The sequence below is a fragment of the Herpailurus yagouaroundi genome, unplaced genomic scaffold (genome assembly GCF_014898765.1).
Source record: "Herpailurus yagouaroundi ecotype Mexico unplaced genomic scaffold, PumYag 197, whole genome shotgun sequence".
NCBI classification, from domain to species: Eukaryota; Metazoa; Chordata; class Mammalia; order Carnivora; family Felidae; genus Herpailurus; species Herpailurus yagouaroundi.
The window spans coordinates 888,030-907,104 of record NW_024412428.1 but is presented as its reverse complement, the minus strand read 5'-3'; the positions used below and the strand labels follow the sequence as shown (position 1 = coordinate 907,104).

Below are 19,075 nucleotides of genomic sequence, written 5' to 3'. Positions count from 1 at the left end.
CTATCTGGTGTCTGCAGATTCTGACCTTTGCCCGGTCTCTTGGGAGACTTGCTTCTCATTGGCTTTCCTTTCCCCACACTTAAATCTCGGCTCTCTCTACCCCGTCAAGTCATTTACCGTACCACTTTTGTGTTCTTTTCCGTGTCCCACAAAATTAGATCTTTTGTCCATTGTAACTTCGTGATGTCTTTGACTTTGTGGGCGTTTATGTGTGTGTCTGTGTCTGTATCTACACCATCTGTATTGTCATCTATGTCTATATATCTGTCTATATCTATATATCTATATGTATATATCTATGTATATATATAAAAGTTTATTTATTTTGAGAGAGAGGGACATTGAAAGAGTGAGTGGGTAGGGGCAGAGAGAGGGACAGACAGAATCCCAAGCAGGCTCCACACCGTCAGGACAAAGCCCAATGTGGGGCTCCGTCTTGACATCATGACCTGAGATCATGATCATCAAACCTTGAGATCATGACCTGAGCCGACAAGGGTCAGATAAGTACTTAACTGATTGGGCCACCCAGGCACCCCACATAGTTTTTAAAGAGTCCTTTAGTTTGGTTTTATTGAGGTTTTTGGAGGGAGCAGAGGTAAATGTATGTTTTATCCAGTGTGTGTAATTAGAAGTCCAAGGCCTAGGTTATTACATGAATCAACTGGGATGACACTGGCTAAAATGATTTTCTAACTCCTTCTACAGAATCTACAAGCCTTTTAGTCCCTTACAATTTATTTCTGAGTTCTGGTTCATATGGAGTTTAGTTCTTGCATGAATTCTACCCTCTTTTACCTTCTAGAAGAATCAAGTTCAAACACAATTTAAATGCCACAGTAATCCTTAAAAAGAAAATATATTATTTCTATTTTTAATTATGGCAAAAAAGTAACAAAATTTACTTTTTTAAAAACCATTTTAACTGTGTATAGTTCAGTAGTGTTAAGTACATTCACATTGTTGTGCAGCAAATCTCCAGAACTTCTCCTCCGACATTGAAACTCTGTACCCATTGAACAACAACTTCCCATTTTCCCTCCTCCCAGCCCCTGGCAACCACTATTTTACTTTTTTTTTCTGTGAATTTGGATACTTTAGACGTCTCACATAAGTGGAATCCTATATCTGTGTTTTTGTGACGGGTTTATTTCACTTAGCATTATGTCCTTAAGATTCATCCATATTGTAGCATGTGAAAGGATTTCCTTCCTTTTAAAGGCTGAATAATTTTCCATTGTATGTACACACCACATTTCGTTTATCCTTTCATCCACTGGTGGGCATTTGAATTGCTTCTACCTTTTGGCTCTTGTGCATAATGCTGCTGTAAACATGGATGTACAGATATCTCTTCTAAGTCCCTGCTTTCATTTCCTCCGAATATATACCCAGAAGGGGGATTGCTGGGTCATATAGTAATTCCATTTTTAATTTTTTTAGGAAGCACTATAATGTTTTCCATAGCAGCTGCACATGTTATAATCCCATGGTAGTATACAAGGGTTCCCACTTCTCCATTGTCTTTTATCTTTTTTAATTAATAAATGCTCCTCTTGAATAAAACTTCAAAAGTATAAATATGAAGAAATTAAAACCACCCATATTTTGCCGTACAGTGATAATTGTTAACACTTTATTTTCTCCAGTTTTAAATAAAAATTTAACTTCATTGAAGTTACGATGGAAATATTTTGACTTCTGGTGCTAGGTTGACCTCTAGAGGTAGAACTGGTATGTTGCAGCCACTTACTAAAGTGCTTTGAACAAAGTGCATTCTTAACTATTAAATAGTGTAGGTTGCAACATTCTGGCGTGTGCCAGGCTGCTGAAAACCCCACTGAGAGCCCTGTCTTTTCCAGCTGTTTATGTGTTAAGTTCTTCCAGAGTATTCAATGTAAAACTAGAATCATGGGGATAAAACATTGCCAAATGGCTGGTTTTGATTTGTGGGCATAGTTCTTGAACTTGAAGACAATGAACTCAGACAATTGTCTGAGTATGTCTAAAAGCTCCTCCAGTGTCTTACCTGGTTTGCTCTGGGGGTCCTGGAGTTTGCAGCCATCCGGGGGGTTAACGTGTGACCAGGTCTCTCCCCTCATGCTCCAGTCTCTTCCGGGGGCAGAAAGGGCTGTGGGGCCGAATCACTTCCATGGATTCTTCACTCTGAGTCTAATCTGCATGAGGCCATTGGTGTGGCTATTCTGTCTCTTTTTCCTTCCTTTCTTCATAGGGGTGTCCCTGGGAGTTCTGCAGAACAGTAGCTCATCTAAGTGACAAGAGCCACTCTTGTAGTCCCATCTGTTTGATCTAATCTGACTCCGCACATTGGGAAGAAAGGACCGAAGTTTGCTTTGGCTTACTCATGCTTAAAGCAGGTGCTTTTGAGCACGTGAGCCTCTCAAACATAATTCTCTAAATGATGAAATGGGTAATCATTGTGTTTTCAGGGTTTAGAATGTAAAAATCCCATCTGAGTTCAACAGAAGAGGTTGGTGGATAAAAGAACTTCAGTGTTTTGTTTACTTAAAAAATGAAAAGCACATATGTCAGGATTGGTGGTTTTTAATTCTCAGAAATGTGGGGATGTTTATTCTTTCCACTTTTTTTTTTTACTTTAAAAAATAAGTTACAGAAAGAAAGTCTTTCCAGAAAAAGAACAGGGGCACTGTATTTTATTTGTCACTTGTTCCTCTGTGACAGCAAGTACATTTAAATGAAATGATTTTTTTTTTTGTTTGTTAGCTGTAAACAGTTTTTCAGAGATATGAACATTTTTATTCTGGTTATATTTATGGGCAACGTAGTTAATGTTTATCAGTGTTATGGGTTTCTAGGCTTAGCCACTGCTGCAGGTCTAATTTATATAAATCATATAGTTTAAAACCAAGCAGTTTAGATATGGTATAATTTTCTTCATCCTATCTGTCAAATTTCTGAACAAAATAGACGCGAGGCCCTTTCAGTTTATAAGGGTTGAGGCATCCAGATTATATCTGTTGCTGGATGTTTATTGCAAGGCTCTTCAAGGAAGCAAGGGATACTGGGAACTGTCTCTGCAGCTCCATCACTGCTGCAGAAATGGGACATTGTTCAGGGACACCCGAGCTTCTGACAGTCAGACAACAGCTCTGGTAACTTTCAGCGGTTCTGGGGAGGATTGTTTCATAGCCGGTCCTTGTCTGAGGTCCTGCCTTTCTAAATTTTTTTTTTTCAACGTTTATTTATTTTTGGGACAGAGAGAGACAGAGCATGAACGGGCGAGGGGCAGAGAGAGAGGGAGACACAGAGTCAGAAACAGGCTCCAGGCTCTGAGCCATCAGCCCAGAGCCCGACGCGGGGCTCGAACTCACGGACCGCGAGATCGTGACCTGGCTGAAGTCGGACGCTTAACCGACTGCGCCACCCAGGCGCCCCGGTCCTGCCTTTCTAAAACTCACCATTGCAGTGACTCTACTGTGGGCTCCACCGACCTTTGACCAACTTACTTCATGGGTCTTCATTCAAACCGCCATGAGAGATGAGTTGATGGATGGGTCACGTACCGGTGGCACAGGCACCCAGTGGGCTGAACTCTGGAGCCGGGCCGTAGGTCAGCCTGGCACACCTGTTGGTAACGACATCTTGGAAGGAGATGGTAGGTGTGCTAGGTACACCAGGGCTCCCTGAAGGGACGATGGGAGCCCGGTAGTCTAAGTTCAAGCTCAGCAGACTGGGCCTCGGGTGTTAGCAGCATTCACGAGGGAGGGAGTGGATGCAAACTCTTCCTTTTTTCTCCAGTATATTGTCGACCTTCGATTTTCAAAATTTAAGCCAGTGCACTGTGCCCATTAGTTCTACAAATAATAATTCCCACCAGACAGGGTTGTGTGTGTGTGTGTGTGTATGTGTGCGTGTGTGCGTGCCATCATGGTCTAGTAGGAGTGAGGAAGAGGCAGTGGCTCCTGTTCTGTGTGCTTTTGCAAGAAGGAGTCAGAAGACCCGCTTCCATCCCGCATGCTGCTAGCACTTTATGTCTTTGAGTGATGTAGCCAGTTTGGGCCTCAGTTTCTGAAGTACCAGACGGAATAAGCTAGATTAAATAAAACAGAAACGTTCTTTGCGTTTTGATGCGTTTCAGAAGTATATTGTTATTTTTAAGCCTAAACTTGTTGGATTCAGGTGGATTTAGGTATTACTTATATATGTATAAATATAGAATATTTTTCTAATAACATATACATACTATTTTGTATATAAATAATATAAACATGTGTATGGTTTTCCAAATGGGTAAAACTGGGAAACAGAAGAGTAGGCCTTAGCAGTGGTAACTCAAAAACATCAGTATTGTTTTTCTTTTCTATACATATGAACAGGAACCATGATGTAATCAGTCAGTGATTATGTGTTATAAATTGTGTGTATAGTAGAGATCATATTCACATTGAATAACTTATTCCTGAAATGATGTGGTCAGTGTTTCTCCTTTCTCATGAAGTATATAAAATGTGCCTAATACCTAAGAATATTAAATCTCAAAGAAACAGTCTAGGGTTTAGTTTCTGGCAATACGGCAACGTAAGCATCCTAGAAACCCTTTTCACTTCAAAATACTTACAAGTATTGAGTAAATGTATAGTTTATAATGCATAGCTGAGCTGGCAAGAAAGTAATGGCAATTCTCAGAGGCCAGATTGGGAGCACAGATCCCAAGAGGTATGTGAGAGTCACGGCTGCTCTAAGTAAGCTACTTGCCAGTCTTGCTTTGGTTCTAACAGCAAACCTTCATCTGAGCAAGATGGGGATCAGATTGGAGACCCCCACGGGAAGCTGGTTTCCAGAGGTCTACATTGCTGCTGAGAGGAGTAGGAAACTAACCCACACGTGGGGGCTTGTCTCTCCTGGCCATGGTTCTGGGTGGAGGGGAGAAAGCGTTTCTCTGAGGATTTACAGCCACAGACAAGCTCTCTAAGAGTCGGAGCCTGAATTCATCCTCCCGTGTGGACTTAAACATTCCAGCCCAACAGTTCACATTGGTCCCTTGGTTAGTGGTGCCTTCAGTGCCTGCCCGAAGCAAATACGTCCCAACTCCAGGATAATGTACCTTAAACAAAGGCTCAGAGAATTTCCGCAGGGTTCAGTGGACATCTGCTCACAACTAAAAATCCCCAACACACGAGAGACGAGGTTTTATGAGCATAGTAACCCGGAAGTCAGATCTGAAGATACTATCTGGCATGCGGTTCCGGAGATAGAGGTAATATGTGACAAGAGTAGTTAAGAAATGTGGAGGATACAGAGAGACTGTCTAACATAGATCTCCTTAGAGGTCTGAAAGGGTTAAGGAGAATACGGAAAAACAATTTATGAAGATGTAATGATTGAGACTTCGTTTCAGTTGAAGACATGGACCCTCATATTCTGGAGGAACAGAGTGTCCTAAGCAGGAGAAATAGGAAGGGTATATCTACATACCTCACAGTGAAACTGTAAAACACCAAGGAACATCAGAAAAGTCTTACAGGCAGTGAGAGAGTGAAAGGAGAGACTGCCCACGAAGGAACGACGGATTGACAACAGCTTTTCAACAGCCAGTGAATTTCTGAATATGGTGGAATAACGTCTGCAAAGTACAGAGAGCCAAGCATAACCTAGTTATCTGATGTGAGGCAGCTTTAATGGGCAAGTGCTCTCTGTTCTGTAAGCACAGTTTTGGACAGTAATTGTACAGGAATTCTATCTACATTACATACTCTATTCTAAAAGTTTTTTTTTAAGTTTATATATTTTTGAGAGAGAGAGAGAGAAAAAAAAAGCAAGAAAGGAGGGGCAGAGAGAGAAGGAGACAGAGAATCCCAAGCAGGCTTCACCCTGTCAGTGCAGAGCCCTATGCAGGGCTCGAACCCACAAACCGTGAGATCATGACCTGAGCCAAAATCAAGAGTCTGATGCTTAACAGACTGAGTCACCCAGGTGCCCCTTGTTTGTTTCTGTTTTTGTTGTTTTGTTAAAAAGTGTGGTAGTCAGAACACTGCTTCTCCCAGGCCCTCATCCCTGGAACCTGGGAATGTGTTACCGTACGTGGCAAAGGAGACCAGATGTGATTAAGTTCAGGGTATGCATGTGGGAGATTATCCAGATTGGTTCAGTGTAATCACGAGGCTTGTTCTTAGGAAAAAATAGTCAGGAGAGTCAAAGAAGGAGGTGCGATGACAGAGCAGAGGTTGGTAGTGAGATTGCAGGCTGTGAAATGGAAGAGGGCCACAAAGCCAAGGGAAGAGGGGGGGGGGGGGTGCTCTAGGAACTAGAAGACGCATGGAACAGATTCACTTCTAGAGCTTCCAGAAGGAACTCAGCCTTGCTGATATTTCGACGTTAGTCTACTTGAGATTTGCAGCCTTGTGGAACTTGGATGTTAGTCTACTTGAGATTTATTACCTTACAGTCCAGGGGTCAGAAATTTGTATTGTTTAAGCCACTAAGTTTGTGGTAATTTGTCACAGAAGCGACAAGAAACAAATACATCAGCTTTATCGAGATAGAATTTATATACCACACACCTGACTCTTCTAAAGTATACAGTAAATGGTTTTAGTATATTTACAGACTTATGTAACTCTAAAACTTCCGAAAAATGGAACAAAAACATGAAGTGAAAAATAAATGATCTTTGGATCACATGGTGCTCTCCTCACCGTTGTTGTTTGAATGAAGAACACAGACTGTGTTCAGGGAGGTTTGGGGACAGTACTGGTACATGGTCACAGGAACAGGAGCCTCTAGAACAGGTAAATATTTGCTTTTCCTTATCTTAGTAGGGTAACTTTTTCTGGTAACTCTTTACACGTTTCCCTCGATGGCGTGTAAGGTACTATTTTCTGGCATTTAAGTCCGTTTTCTTGATGTTAGCTTATCAAACTTACAAATCATAGATTTCTAACCTGCTGCTAAGACCCCACGCGCTATTCTATACAACGAATACAAATTTCTTGAACTGACTAAGAAACAGACCTTGTCTTGTATATTTTCAGTAACTTTATAAACCTCTACTTCAAGGAATGTGTTGCATGTAGAAATACTTTCGAATACCTGCTAATTGGGGGTGGTGGTCGGGTTATTCGGTTCCCAACATTGAGTTGTTCCGAGGGGCGCCTTCTGCACGTGTGTCCTTAGGATCCTGCAGAATAAGGTAGCCATTTTCTGGCCCAATTTTAAGGTAGATTTTTTTTTTCAACGTTTATTTATTTTGGGGACAGAGGGAGACAGAGCATGAACGGGGGAGGGCCAGAGAGAGAGGGAGACACAGAATCGGAAACAGGCTCCAGGCTCTGAGCCATCAGCCCAGAGCCTGACGCGGGGCTCGAACTCACGGATAGCGAGATCGTGACCTGAGCTGAAGTCAGACGCCTAACCGACTGCGCCACCCAGCCGCCCCTTAAGGTAGATTTTTTAAAGCTGGTATATTACAGACCTTCCAAATTATCTGTATGCCAGTCATCTCAGATTCTCCCTCTCCTTGAAACAGATTCGGGTTCAGATCCCAGGTGTGGTGATGGCCCGCCATGGCATTTTTCTGTTTGCTGACCCAGAAGAAGGAGAGACTTTGAATCTGCCGGATCATTTGTTGACTCATTTACCTTTGCCAGGAAGCTCCTTTTTGTTAATTAAAATAAAATCTGTTTGCATTTCAGCATATCTTTTTTTCCTCCCAGTAACAGTAGCGATTTGGTCCTCAATTTGTAGTTAAAACAAAATACAGGTGCATAGCTTTAAGAAAGAAAAAAAGACAAAACAACAGAAGCACAGCCCCTGACGTCTGGAGCTGGCGGGTCCTCACGGGTAGGCCGTGGCACTCTCCTGTTGGACATAAGGAGTCTCAAGAACACCCACGTCAGACAAGGTCACTGTTAGACCATGAGAGAACGCGACACAGCAAGACCCCGTTTTAAATTTGTCTAAGCACAGACAAGAACGAGGGCACCGTGCAAACCCACAGACGCTGAGTCTTGGCTAAAATGAACGACTGTCACTTCTTTGCCCATTACACCTTTATCTTCCATTTAGTCTGCCCTGCAGATATTTATGTTTGTGGAGACACTCAATCCTCACGTTGCCTTCGCTGAGTTCACAGCATCCAATCCAGTGAACTCAGGCCCTCAGATCCTCTTCCGAATCCCCCGACCCAAGCTCGCATCTGCTCTCGGTGCCCTCAGACACCCTTACTGATACCCCACGGCTCCCCCTGGTGTGCACTCTCCCTCACTGCAGTGAGTAACGAACCTGAGCCGCCCCACTGTACGTGTGTTCCTGGTGCTCTTTGGCTGAAGACGCTGACAGCGTAAAGATAAAAACCATGATACGAAGCGATGTAAAAATTGTTTGACTCACTGGGAAGAACCCACAGAAGTTATTGGAAAGCATAAATGTTGTTCCTTACTGTGTGTGTGTTTGTATATGTTCTCTGTCTTGTTTAATATATCACGAATTATAAGCCGGACTGACTGCATAATTTATGAGGCTAAATGAAAATGTGGGGCCCTTTGCTTGATAGTCATTAAAAATTTTGAGACAGTGAGGGGCACCTGGGTGGCTCAGTCTGTGAAGCATCTGACTTTGCTGCAGGTCACGGTCTCACGGTTCCGTTCGGGAGTTTGAGTCCCCCACGGGGCAGGCTCAGGCCCTGCTTCAGGCAAGCTTGAGCCCCGTTGTGGGTGAACCCTGCTCCTGTCTCTCCCTCTCCCTCTCTGTCTGTCCCTCATGGGATTCTCTTTCTCCTCCCTGCTCCTTGCTCACTCGTGCTCTCTCTCTCTCTCTCTCTCTCTCTCTCTCTCTCTCAAAAAAAACACAAACAAAAGAATTTTGAGACCGTGATGGCAGGGCATCAGACCCAGCCCAGGGCCCTTCTGAGCGCCCATCTCTGTGACACCCAGGCCGCACCCCACGAAGCCAGCTGGTCCTGATTATGAGATACGTTCTTTCAGCCCCGTCCCTCAGGACTGAAAGAAGCGGGCGGAGAACTACTGTCCAGTCTTACCTCCTGTTGGCCTCGCCCCATCTCTTAAAAAGATAAAAATAAAAAAAGAATTGTGAAATGTACGTAACATAAAGTCTACTATCTTAATAATTTCTGACTGTACAGTTCAGCGATATTAAGCGCATTCTCACTGTGCAGCCGTCTGTCACCAAAAGGCCATCTCGCACAACTGAAACTCTGTATCCCCGAAACCACGGTCACCCTCACCCAGCCCTGGCAGCCTCCATTCTACTTCTGCTCCGTGAGTTTGACTGTCCTGGGCACCGCGTACAAGTGGGATCATACAGCATTCGTCTTTTTGTGACTGGCGTATTTCACTTAGCCTGACGTCCTCAAGGTCCGTCCCTGTGGTTGCTGTGACAGGATTTCCGTTTTAAGGCTGAATTGCACTGATTGGATTCTGCTGTATGCACACGCCACATTTGTTTATCCATTCACCCAGGTGTGGACTTTTTGGGTTCCCATCTTTTGGTTAGTGTAAACCATGGAACATGGGTGCACAAATGCGCGTTTGAGTACCTGCTTTCATTTTGCGGGGGGGGGCCCCGCAGAACCAGAAATGGAATTGCTGGATCATTTGGTAGTTTTGTTTTTAGCTTTTTGAGAAGTCCTCAAACTGCCACTGTGGCTGGCCCTTTCACATTTCCACAGGGTTTCAATTTCTCCACGTCCTCACTAACTCTTGGTTTACTTATTTAGATTCTAATGGGTGTGAAGGGGTAGACCACTGTGGTTTTGATTTGCATTTCCCTACTAGTTAGTGATGTTTACCTTTGTTTTAATTAAAAAAAAAAATTTTAGGGGCGCCTGGGTGGCGCGGTCGGTTAAGCGTCCGACTTCAGCCAGGTCACGATCTCGCGGTCCGTGAGTTCGAGCCCCGCGTCGGGCTCTGGGCTGATGGCTCAGAGCCTGGAGCCTGTTTCCGATTCTGTGTCTCCCTCTCTCTCTGCCCCTCCCCCGTTCATGCTCTGTCTCTCTCTGTCCCAAAAATAAATAAACGTTGAAAAAAAAAATTAAAAAAAATTTTTTAAATGTTTATTTTTGAGAGCGAGCAAGAGAGAGTGCGAAAAGGGAAGGGGCAGAGAGAGGGAGACACAGAATGGGAAGCAGGCTCCAGGTTCTGAGCCATCAGCACAAAGCCCATCGTGGGGCTCGAACTCACGGACCGCAACATCATGCCTTGAGCCAAAGTCGGACGCTTAACCGACCGAGCCACCCAGGCGCCCCTTTGTCTTAATTTTTTTTAAGTTTATTTATTTTGAGAGAGCGCGTGAGCGGGGTAAGGGCAGAGAGAGAGAGAGAGAGAGAAAGAATCCCATGAACCTTGAGATCGTGACCTGAGCCCAAATCAAGACTCCGACAGATGCTTAACCAACTTAGCCACCCAGGCGCCCTACCGTTGCCTTTAATTTGCTCTTGAATACTCACAGGGTCACTCTTCTTTCTAGAAAAGAGATGACGTTTCTGGAGCAGTCGGGCTCTCTGAAAGGCTCTCTGGGTGCCCAAGACCAGCTGTCACTCATCAGTGGCTGTTTGAACATCCAGGAGGCAGTAGAGGGCGCCCTGCACATTCAGGTGAGTTAAGGGTCCTGCACTCAGGTCTGTAAGCTCTTGGGATGGTGTTCCAGTCCCCTTGGAAGAGCAGGGGAAGATAAAGGGCAAAGTGTGGGCATCATGTACCTGAAGGTCGGGGTTCTGTTTTATGTGCTAGGAAACATTGTTTCAAAACATCTCCTATACAGTCTCTCTTCAAACTCCTGTGTTCAGAGGAGAATTTTGAGCAGAAATACGGTTTTCTGGACAGCTAACACGTTTCTTTTTGTTTTATGTTCTTACTGAATGAGAGATCCTATTCTTGTTCTGATACATAATACAGTAAAAGCTTAAAGAAATCACCTAGAATAAACCTTTTCATTTCTTGTAATATTTGCATTTAGCTTTTCCAGCGACTTCACTTTTAAAAAGAACTCCTGAAAGAACTGTTGACACAGCAGAGAAAGCTCCAGGCGAGGCTGGGGACAGCCTCAGGGGCTGTGCGGGCAGGTTGGTGCCTGCCGGGTCAGGACCCATCCCTCCTGGAGCTCCTGTGTCTGTGGACGGCTTCTGCACCTCTTTAAGAACCGCGATGTATAAATTTGTCTTTTAAACATGTTACACTTAGTGCCGTAAAGTTTAAGCAGGTTTACCTAAACTAGCATCACTCCTGATCTCCCTCCTGGATATTATGTGTTCTGAGGCTGGCACATTTCCATTTATTCCATGTTGCACATTGCATTTTGTTTCTGTAACGACATTCTAGCTGAGAATTTGGGAGCAGACCAGAAAGACAGTGTGTTTTATGGTCAGCTGCTACTTTTGAGATTGAAGTCAAAGACAGGAAATCTAGGTTCTCCATCTTTGTAGCACTAAAGTTTTTCTACTTCATTTAACAAATGCGTGTTGGGGCGCCTGGGTGGTTCAGTCAGTTAAGTGACTTTTTTTTTTTTTTAGTTTTTTTTAATGTTTATTTATTTTTGAGCGAAAGAGACAGAGTGTGAGCAGGGGAGGGACAGAGAGAGAGGGAGAAACAAAATCTGAAGCAGACTCCAGGCTCTGAGCTGTCAGTCCAGAGCCTGGTGGGGGGGGCTCCAACCCATGAAGTACGAATTCATGACCTGAGCTGAAGTCAAGTCGGACGCTTAACTCACTGAGCCACCCAGGTGCCCCTAAGCATCTGACTCTTGATCTCGGCTCCGGACATGATCTCATGGTTCATGAATTTAAGTACTGTGTCAGGCTCTGTGCTGTCAGCTTGGGATTCTCTCTCCCTCTCTCAAAATAAATAAATAAACATTAAAAAAACTACAAATGAGTGTCAAACGGAACATAGGAAGAGCACTATTTGCCAATTCCGTATCTCTTTTGAGTATTTTCATCTCTGTCTCTCATTTGGTGAAGGTTGTATTAAACTGGGGAGTCTTACATGGGATCAGAGGGGTCCTTTAAGGAGCTTTCGAGTGCTGTCTGTTCCACCCTTACTGCGATGCTGGGTGCCGTGAGGGTGGGGGATTCACCGTCTGAGGAGCACGGTGTGGGCTCAGCAGAGAAGGTTCTTGACGCACATCTCGTTTCTAAGGAAAGTATGTGCTTTTTATGCTGATCCTACGGAGGAGGAGAATCAATTTACATTTTGTGGCTTCTGACACGAAAGGCCTGTGGGAGCTTCCTGCCGTGGAGGTGGTGGTTGAGGACACACACTGTAAGTCAAGTGGACTCCGCACTGAGCAGCTGTGTGACCTTGTGAGTCTCTCCAGGTCAAAGCTGCGCTTCCTCATCCGTACAGTTGACGTAATAGCCAGGGCACCGGGTGCTTGTGAAGAGAACCGTCCGTGTTCACACCTGAGGTCACTGCCATGGAAGTCGAGTCTCCTTATTTCCAATGAGAAGATGAAAACAGTTCTTTCTGGGGTCAGTTTGATGTATAATGTTTACATGATCCATAATAAAGTATTATAGTTATGTATACAATGTGATCTTAAATAGGCATATCTAACACATTACTGAAATATTTCTTTCACATTTTTTCAAAAAAAGCCATTTCTGTTGAAACTCTTAACAAGTGTTTCAGGGCTCCCGGGTAGCTCAGTCGGTTAAACATTTGACTCTTGATCTCGGCTCAGGTCACGATCTCACAGTTCACAAGTTCGAGCCCTGCATCGGGCTCTGTGCTGACAGCTCAGATTATGTCTCCCTCTCTCTCTGCCCCTTCCCTGCTCACACGGTCTCTCTCAGAAATAAACATTGGGAAAAAAAAAGTATCTCTGACTCCAGTGTCTGCCTTCAGTAGAGTGATGTTTTGAGAGTCTCTTTTTTTTTTCTTTAACGAATGAGACTTTATTATTATTTAAAAATATTTTTAAAAATATTTATTTTAGGGGCGCCTGGGTGGCTCAGTCAGTTAAGCGGCCGACTTTGGCTCACGTCATGATCTCGCTGTCTGTGAATTTGAGGCCCACGTCGGGCTCTGTGCTGACAGCTCAGAGCCTGGAGCCTGTTTCAGATTCTGTGTCTCCCTCTCTCTGACCCTCCCCTGTTCATGCTTTGTCTCTCTCTGTCTCAAAAAATAAATAAACATTCAAAAAAATTAAAAAAAATGTTTCTTTATTTTAGAGAGAGAGACAGGGTGCGAGCAGGGGAGGGGCAGAGAGAGAAGGAGACACAGAATCTGAAGCAGGCTCCAGGCTCTGAGCTATTAACACAGAGTCTGACGTGGGGTTTGAACTCACAAACTGTGAGATCATGACCTGAGCCAAAGTCGGACACTTAACTGACTGAGCCACCCAGGTGCCTCGAGACTTTATTATTTTTACTAAATTAATTGATTTATTTTGAGAGAAAGAGACAGAAAGAGTGAATGGGGTAGAAGCAGAGAGAGAGGGAAAGAGAAAATCCCATGCAGGCTCTGTGCTGTCAGCAAGGAGCCTGACATGGGGACTCGATCCCATGAACCGTGAGATCATGACTCGAGCCAAAACCAAAGGTTGGATGCTTAACCAACTGAGCCACTCAGGCGCCCCTTGAGTCTGTTTTCTAAACAGTTTTCCACAGCACATCTTCTTTGCTTTCCTGAGATGTTGCTGTGCATCACATGTGATATGGCATTGGAAGATTTATATCCAGCCTTGACTACCAATTCTCAGAACTTTCTCTGGTGGTATACTTGTTTCTCAACGTAACAACTATGTTGCTTTTTGTGTGTTAAAGTGATCTTTATAAAGTTTATTTACAAATTTTCCTGCAGTAGCAATTGTGAAGTCATGCCCCAGGAATAATTAAAACATCTATGTTAAATTTCTTTGTCTCCTGGTCCCATTTTGAAAAATAGATTTTATCAGATGATCTCTAGGCTAGCATGATTGAATTAGTTCAGATCAATGTGTCTTCCCCAAACAGTATATTATTTTTCAAAAAAAAAAAAAAAAAAAGATAGTACTGCATAATAGGAGAACTTTATGATGACTTGAATGTAAGGTGAGTCTTCCTCTTATGGGATAGTTTTTGGGGAATATTCTGGGTTATAATGCACGTAAAATTTTTAGTCACAGCACTTCACACAGAAAATGCTTAAAAAGTTTATAAAATAATTTTCTGTTGTGACCATTTGTATACAATTTTGATAGTAAACAAATGATGTGGGGTGACATGTTCTATGCACAGTATTGAAAGTTGCTCTTTTAGGTCTGTCTGCAGATTGAATACATGTGACATTTACATACTGAGCAGCATTTGTTATGCAGAACAACACTGAGTCAGTCAGTGTATAGAAAGGAATATAGAGAAAAGTGATGTAAACTCTAGTAACTAGATTTATTTCCTGAGATTATGTTCTTTGGAAATCCCTTGTACTTCTAGTTCTATGAAGAGTAATAGGGAGGAGCCCAGATCTGAGCCAGGAGGGTTTGGGAAGGTTTGATGAAGGTAGGATATGAGCCTGCTTTGGCCTTTGACAAGTGGATTTTGGGGAACAGGTGGGGACAGTGTCTCAGAAAGAACTGATCGGATGATGGGGCGCCTGGGTGGCTCAGTCGGTTGGGTGTCCGACTTCGGCTCGGGTCATGATCTCACGGCTCGAGAGTTTCAGCCCCGCATGGGGCTCTGTGCTGACAGCTCAGAGCCTGGAGCCTGCTTTGGATTCTGGGTCTCCCTCTCTCTCTGCCCCTCCCCCCCCCCACTCATGCTCTGACTCTCAAAAATAATAAATAAATATTTAAAAAAAAATGGGGAATGAAAGAATGAGGATGAGTGGTGCCAGTGAGTGTATTTTAGGCAACCAGAGTGGAATGGTGACGCTGTCACAGGGCGTTTGGAGCAGTGGGAGAGGGCTGGGAGTGGAAACCAAGTGGGGAGTGCTTGAATGCCAGCCTGAAGACTTACTTAGAGGAAATGAATTAACATTTGTAAGATGCTTGGAGTAACGCATGGCATATAGGAGCGCTATTTAAGTGTTCTCTGAAAGAAATCAAGAGTTTGGGTTTTATTCTGTATCCTGATTAGAATCCTCCAAGGAAGGCGTTTAGTAGGACAGTGAAGCTAGAAGGAAGAATGGGTAAGAAAACAAAAATCAAGATTGCATTTTTTTGTCTGTTGCTTTGACTGTCTTGAGCGTGTTTACACAATTTCTTTGTATGACCCAGGGCAAACTCGATTTTGCAAATTTTGCAACTAATACTTATTAATTTCATCTTCTGTTTATCAAACAAACAAGTCAATAACCCTCCGAAATCAAAACCTGCCTCGTGTTCTATCATGTGTTTGTTAAATTACATGAGATTTCTAACAATCTAAGGATGTTAAAAATATATTTTAAAGAGTAAAGAAAGAATGAAGGGAGTTTAGGAAAATCCTGTGTCGGTCCATTGTTCCCAAATGTCTTAACGTTTTGGTGTATTTGTATTTCCTTCCATTTCTTCTAGGTCTTTCCTCTCTTTCTCTAACATACTTAACATTATACCATAAATAGAATTTTGTATCGTGACTTTTGTTTAAAACTTAGAACACTTCTTGCTGTGTGCTTTGCCCAAAATTGTACCAGATTTAAGTATGGTTTTTGGATTTAACATAATTGTTATGTTCATCATGTGATACCTGATCTGAAAGAACCTTCCATCTAAGAATGTTATTAAAGCTGAAGTACCAAAGCGCCATCTGTCAGGTGTCTACTCTTTACCAGGCCTCCTGGCCCTGCCTCATCTTGGTGCCCATAGACTTCTTGCTAGCTGTGCCCTTATCAGCTCTTACAATTCTGTTTTCCAATTTATAAAAGGAAAGGTTCGCCTCGTAGAAATATTAATCTGGGCCATTTGGAGACATTTTCTTACAAAAGGAAAATTATCATTACCTTTGGGAATTGTTCAAAAGCAGGAGACAGAGTTTGTGAATTAACAAATGAACAAAACACACTGCTTGCCACACGGTTGTTTAACTACAAACAGTCCTACTGTAGGATTTACTGAGTCCCCGAGGGTCAGAGTCCCAGGAATGTGAGTGTAACTCTCTATGGTGGATTGTCTTCTACCCAAACCCCAGAGGGTAGGAGCACGGGTCAGAAAGTTCCTTAATTGTCTGCTGAAATGTGGGAGCAGGCGAGAATGAAACCTGAATTACTAGAACTTGGTGCAATTTGGAAATCAAATCTTGCCTAGCAAGAAAATCTACTGTGCTAGAAAAGTAAGTTTATTCTGAAAAGCCTGTCTAAAGCTTTGACTGACTCTGAAAGAGCCTTAGTGCTGTGATATAGAGCCTTTATCTGATTTCTGGAATTTAAGACTTGAGATTGAAGTAGCCGGTAGGAGCCATGGGAATGGCTTATAGAATTAGGGAGTTTAAATGGAATTTACTTATACAAAATCAGGACAATTGCTGAAACCCTAGAAGTAAAAATTTCATCATCTGTGTAGATGCGCAGAATTTGCATCTGAACTTTACCTTTAAAATTTAGAAGATGCGAGTCATTTTGATGAGGACTTTGAGACACTGTCAGGAATTACAGGATGCACTATTCATAAAAACTAACATCACTTTTGAATGTGTATATTTTCTTAAAGGATGGAAACTTTTTGGACATTAGGTCTTGGTTCACCGAGACTCAGTGTAATCATTTCGGTAGGGACAGGGCTGTGGGTACGGGGCTGGGGTGCTTGCGTAGCAAAGGGCACACGGGCAGCCAACACTGAGAACATACGGGAGTATACACAGAAACTCAAATCTTACCTTTTCTCTTCCATGTGTGTTCTTTTTTAATTTTTTAATGTTTGTTTATTTTTGAGAGTGAGAGAGACAGCATGAGCAGGGGAGGGGCGGAGAGAGAGAGGGAGACAACAGAATCCGAAGCAGGCTCCAGGCCCCAAGCTGTCAGCACAGACCCACAAACTGTGAGATCATGCTCTGAGCTGCAGTCAGAGGTTTAACTGACTGAGCCACCAAGGCACCGCTCCGTGTGTTTTTTTAAAGAAAAATTTGTAAGATCAAGTTTACACAACTATAGCTTACATATAATAAAATTCACCATTTTTAGTGATTAGTTCTGTGTGTTTTGACAAATGCGTATAATCGTGTAGTCACCATCACATTCAGACTTGAGAACGTTTCCATTACCACCCAGAGTGCCCTCCTTCCCCTGTTCTCAGTCTCCTCCCTCCCCTTGGGCCCTAGCAAACAGTCATCTGTTTTTGTTTTTTTTTCTTACCGTTTTGCCTTTTCCATGATATTCCAAATATTTTGTTTTGTTTCTTAAATTCCACGTAAGAGTTATCATATGGTATTTGTTTTTCTCTGACTTGTTTTGCTTAGCATAATATTCTGTAACTCCATCCACGTCATTGCAAATGGCAAGATTTCATCTTTTTTAGGGCTGAGTAATATTCCATTGTATGTATATACCCTGTCCTCTTTATCCATTCATCAGTCAATGGACACTTGGGCTTTTTCCATAATTTGGCTATTGTAGATAATGCTGCTATAAACATTGGGGTGCGTGTATTCCATTGAATTAGTATTTTTGTATTCTTTGGGTAAATACATAGTAGTGTGATTGTTGAACCGTAGAGCACTTCCATTTTAATTTTTGAGGACCCTCCCCACTGTTTTCCAAGGTGGCTGTACCAGTTCGCATTCCCACCAACAGTGCAAGATGGTTCTCCTTTTGCATTCTTGCCAACCCTTGTTTCTTATGTTGTTGATTTTAGCCACTCTGACAGGTATGAGGGTGTCTACACTCATTGTAGTTTTGATTTGTATTTCCCTGATGACCAGTGATCTTGAGCACCTCTTCACGTGTCTGTTGGTCATTTGGATGTCTTCTCTATTCATATCTTCTGCCCGTTTTTGATTGGATTGGTTTGTTTGTTTTTTGGGTGTGAGTTTTACAAGTTCTTTCTAGATTTTGGATACTAACCCTTTATCAGATCCATCATTTGCAAATATCCTCTCTCATTCCATTGGTTGCCTTTTAGTTTTGTTGATTGTTTCCTTTGCCGTGTGGAAACTTGTTACTTTGACGTAGTCCCCAAGCGTATTTTTGTTTCCCTTGCCTCAGGAGACATCAAGAAAAAATTTGCCGTGGCCTGATGTCAGAGAAATCACTGCCTGTGCTCTCTTCAAGAATTTTTATGGTTTCAGGTGTCACATTTAGGTCTGTAATCCATTTTGAGTTTATTCTTGTGTATGGTGAAAGAGAATGTTGCCGTTTCATTCGTTTGCATGTGGCTGTCCAGTTTTCCCAGCACCGTTTGTTGAAGAGACAGTCTTTTTCCCATTGCATATCCTTTCCTGCTTTGTCGAGATTAATTGACCATGTAACCATGGGTTCATGTCTGTGTTTTATATTCTGTTCCATTGATCTATGTGTCTGTTTTTGGGCCAATTCCATACTGTCTTGATCACTACAGCTCTGTAATATGGCTTGAAATCTGGACTTGTGATGCCTCCAGCTTTGCTTTTCTTTTTCAAGATTGCTTTGGCTATTCGGGGTCTTTTCTGGTTCCATACAAATGTAAGGATTGTTTGTTCTAGCTCTGTGAAAAATGCCATTGGTGTTTTGATAGGGATTGCATTACGTGTGTAGATTGCTTTGAGTCATATAGACATTTTAATAATATTTCTTCTTCCTTTCCATGAGCATAGAATGTCTTTCCATTTCTTGTGTTGTCTTCAGTTTCTTCCATCAGAGTTTTATAGTTTTCAGAGTATAGTTCTTTACCTTTTTGGTTAGGTTTATTCCTAGGAATCTTCTTATTTTTGGTGTAATTGTAAATGGGATTAGTTCCTTAATTTGTCTTTCTGCTGCTTCATTATGGGTGTATAGAAAGAAATGCAGCAGATATCTGTATGTTGATTTTGTGACCTGTGACTTTACTTAATTCATTTTTCAGTTCTAGTAGTTTCTTGGTGGAGTCTTTTAGGTGTTCTGTACAGAGTATTATGTCATCTGCAAATAACGAAAGTTTTACTTCTTTGCCAGTTTGGATGCCTTTTATTTCTTTTTGTTGTCTGATGGCTGTGGCCAGGACTTCCAGTACTATG

At 42.6% G+C, this 19,075-nt stretch overlaps 1 protein-coding gene and 1 long non-coding RNA gene across 3 annotated transcripts in view; both read left to right on the top strand.

Annotated features, from left to right (window-relative positions):
* The window catches only part of CRYL1 (crystallin lambda 1), a 130,157-nt gene that overhangs the window by 23,668 nt on the left and 87,414 nt on the right, over positions 1-19,075 (top strand). For both annotated transcript variants that reach the window (XM_040447979.1, XM_040447980.1), the window contains one exon: positions 10,465-10,591. In XM_040447979.1, coding sequence (XP_040303913.1) covers positions 10,465-10,591 — 127 coding nt within the window. The remainder of the gene's footprint in view (positions 1-10,464; positions 10,592-19,075) is intronic.
* Positions 5,895-8,795, top strand: LOC121012710 (uncharacterized). Its single transcript, XR_005782245.1, has 2 exons — positions 5,895-7,198; positions 7,423-8,795. It is a non-coding gene; the product is annotated as an uncharacterized LOC121012710 (long non-coding RNA).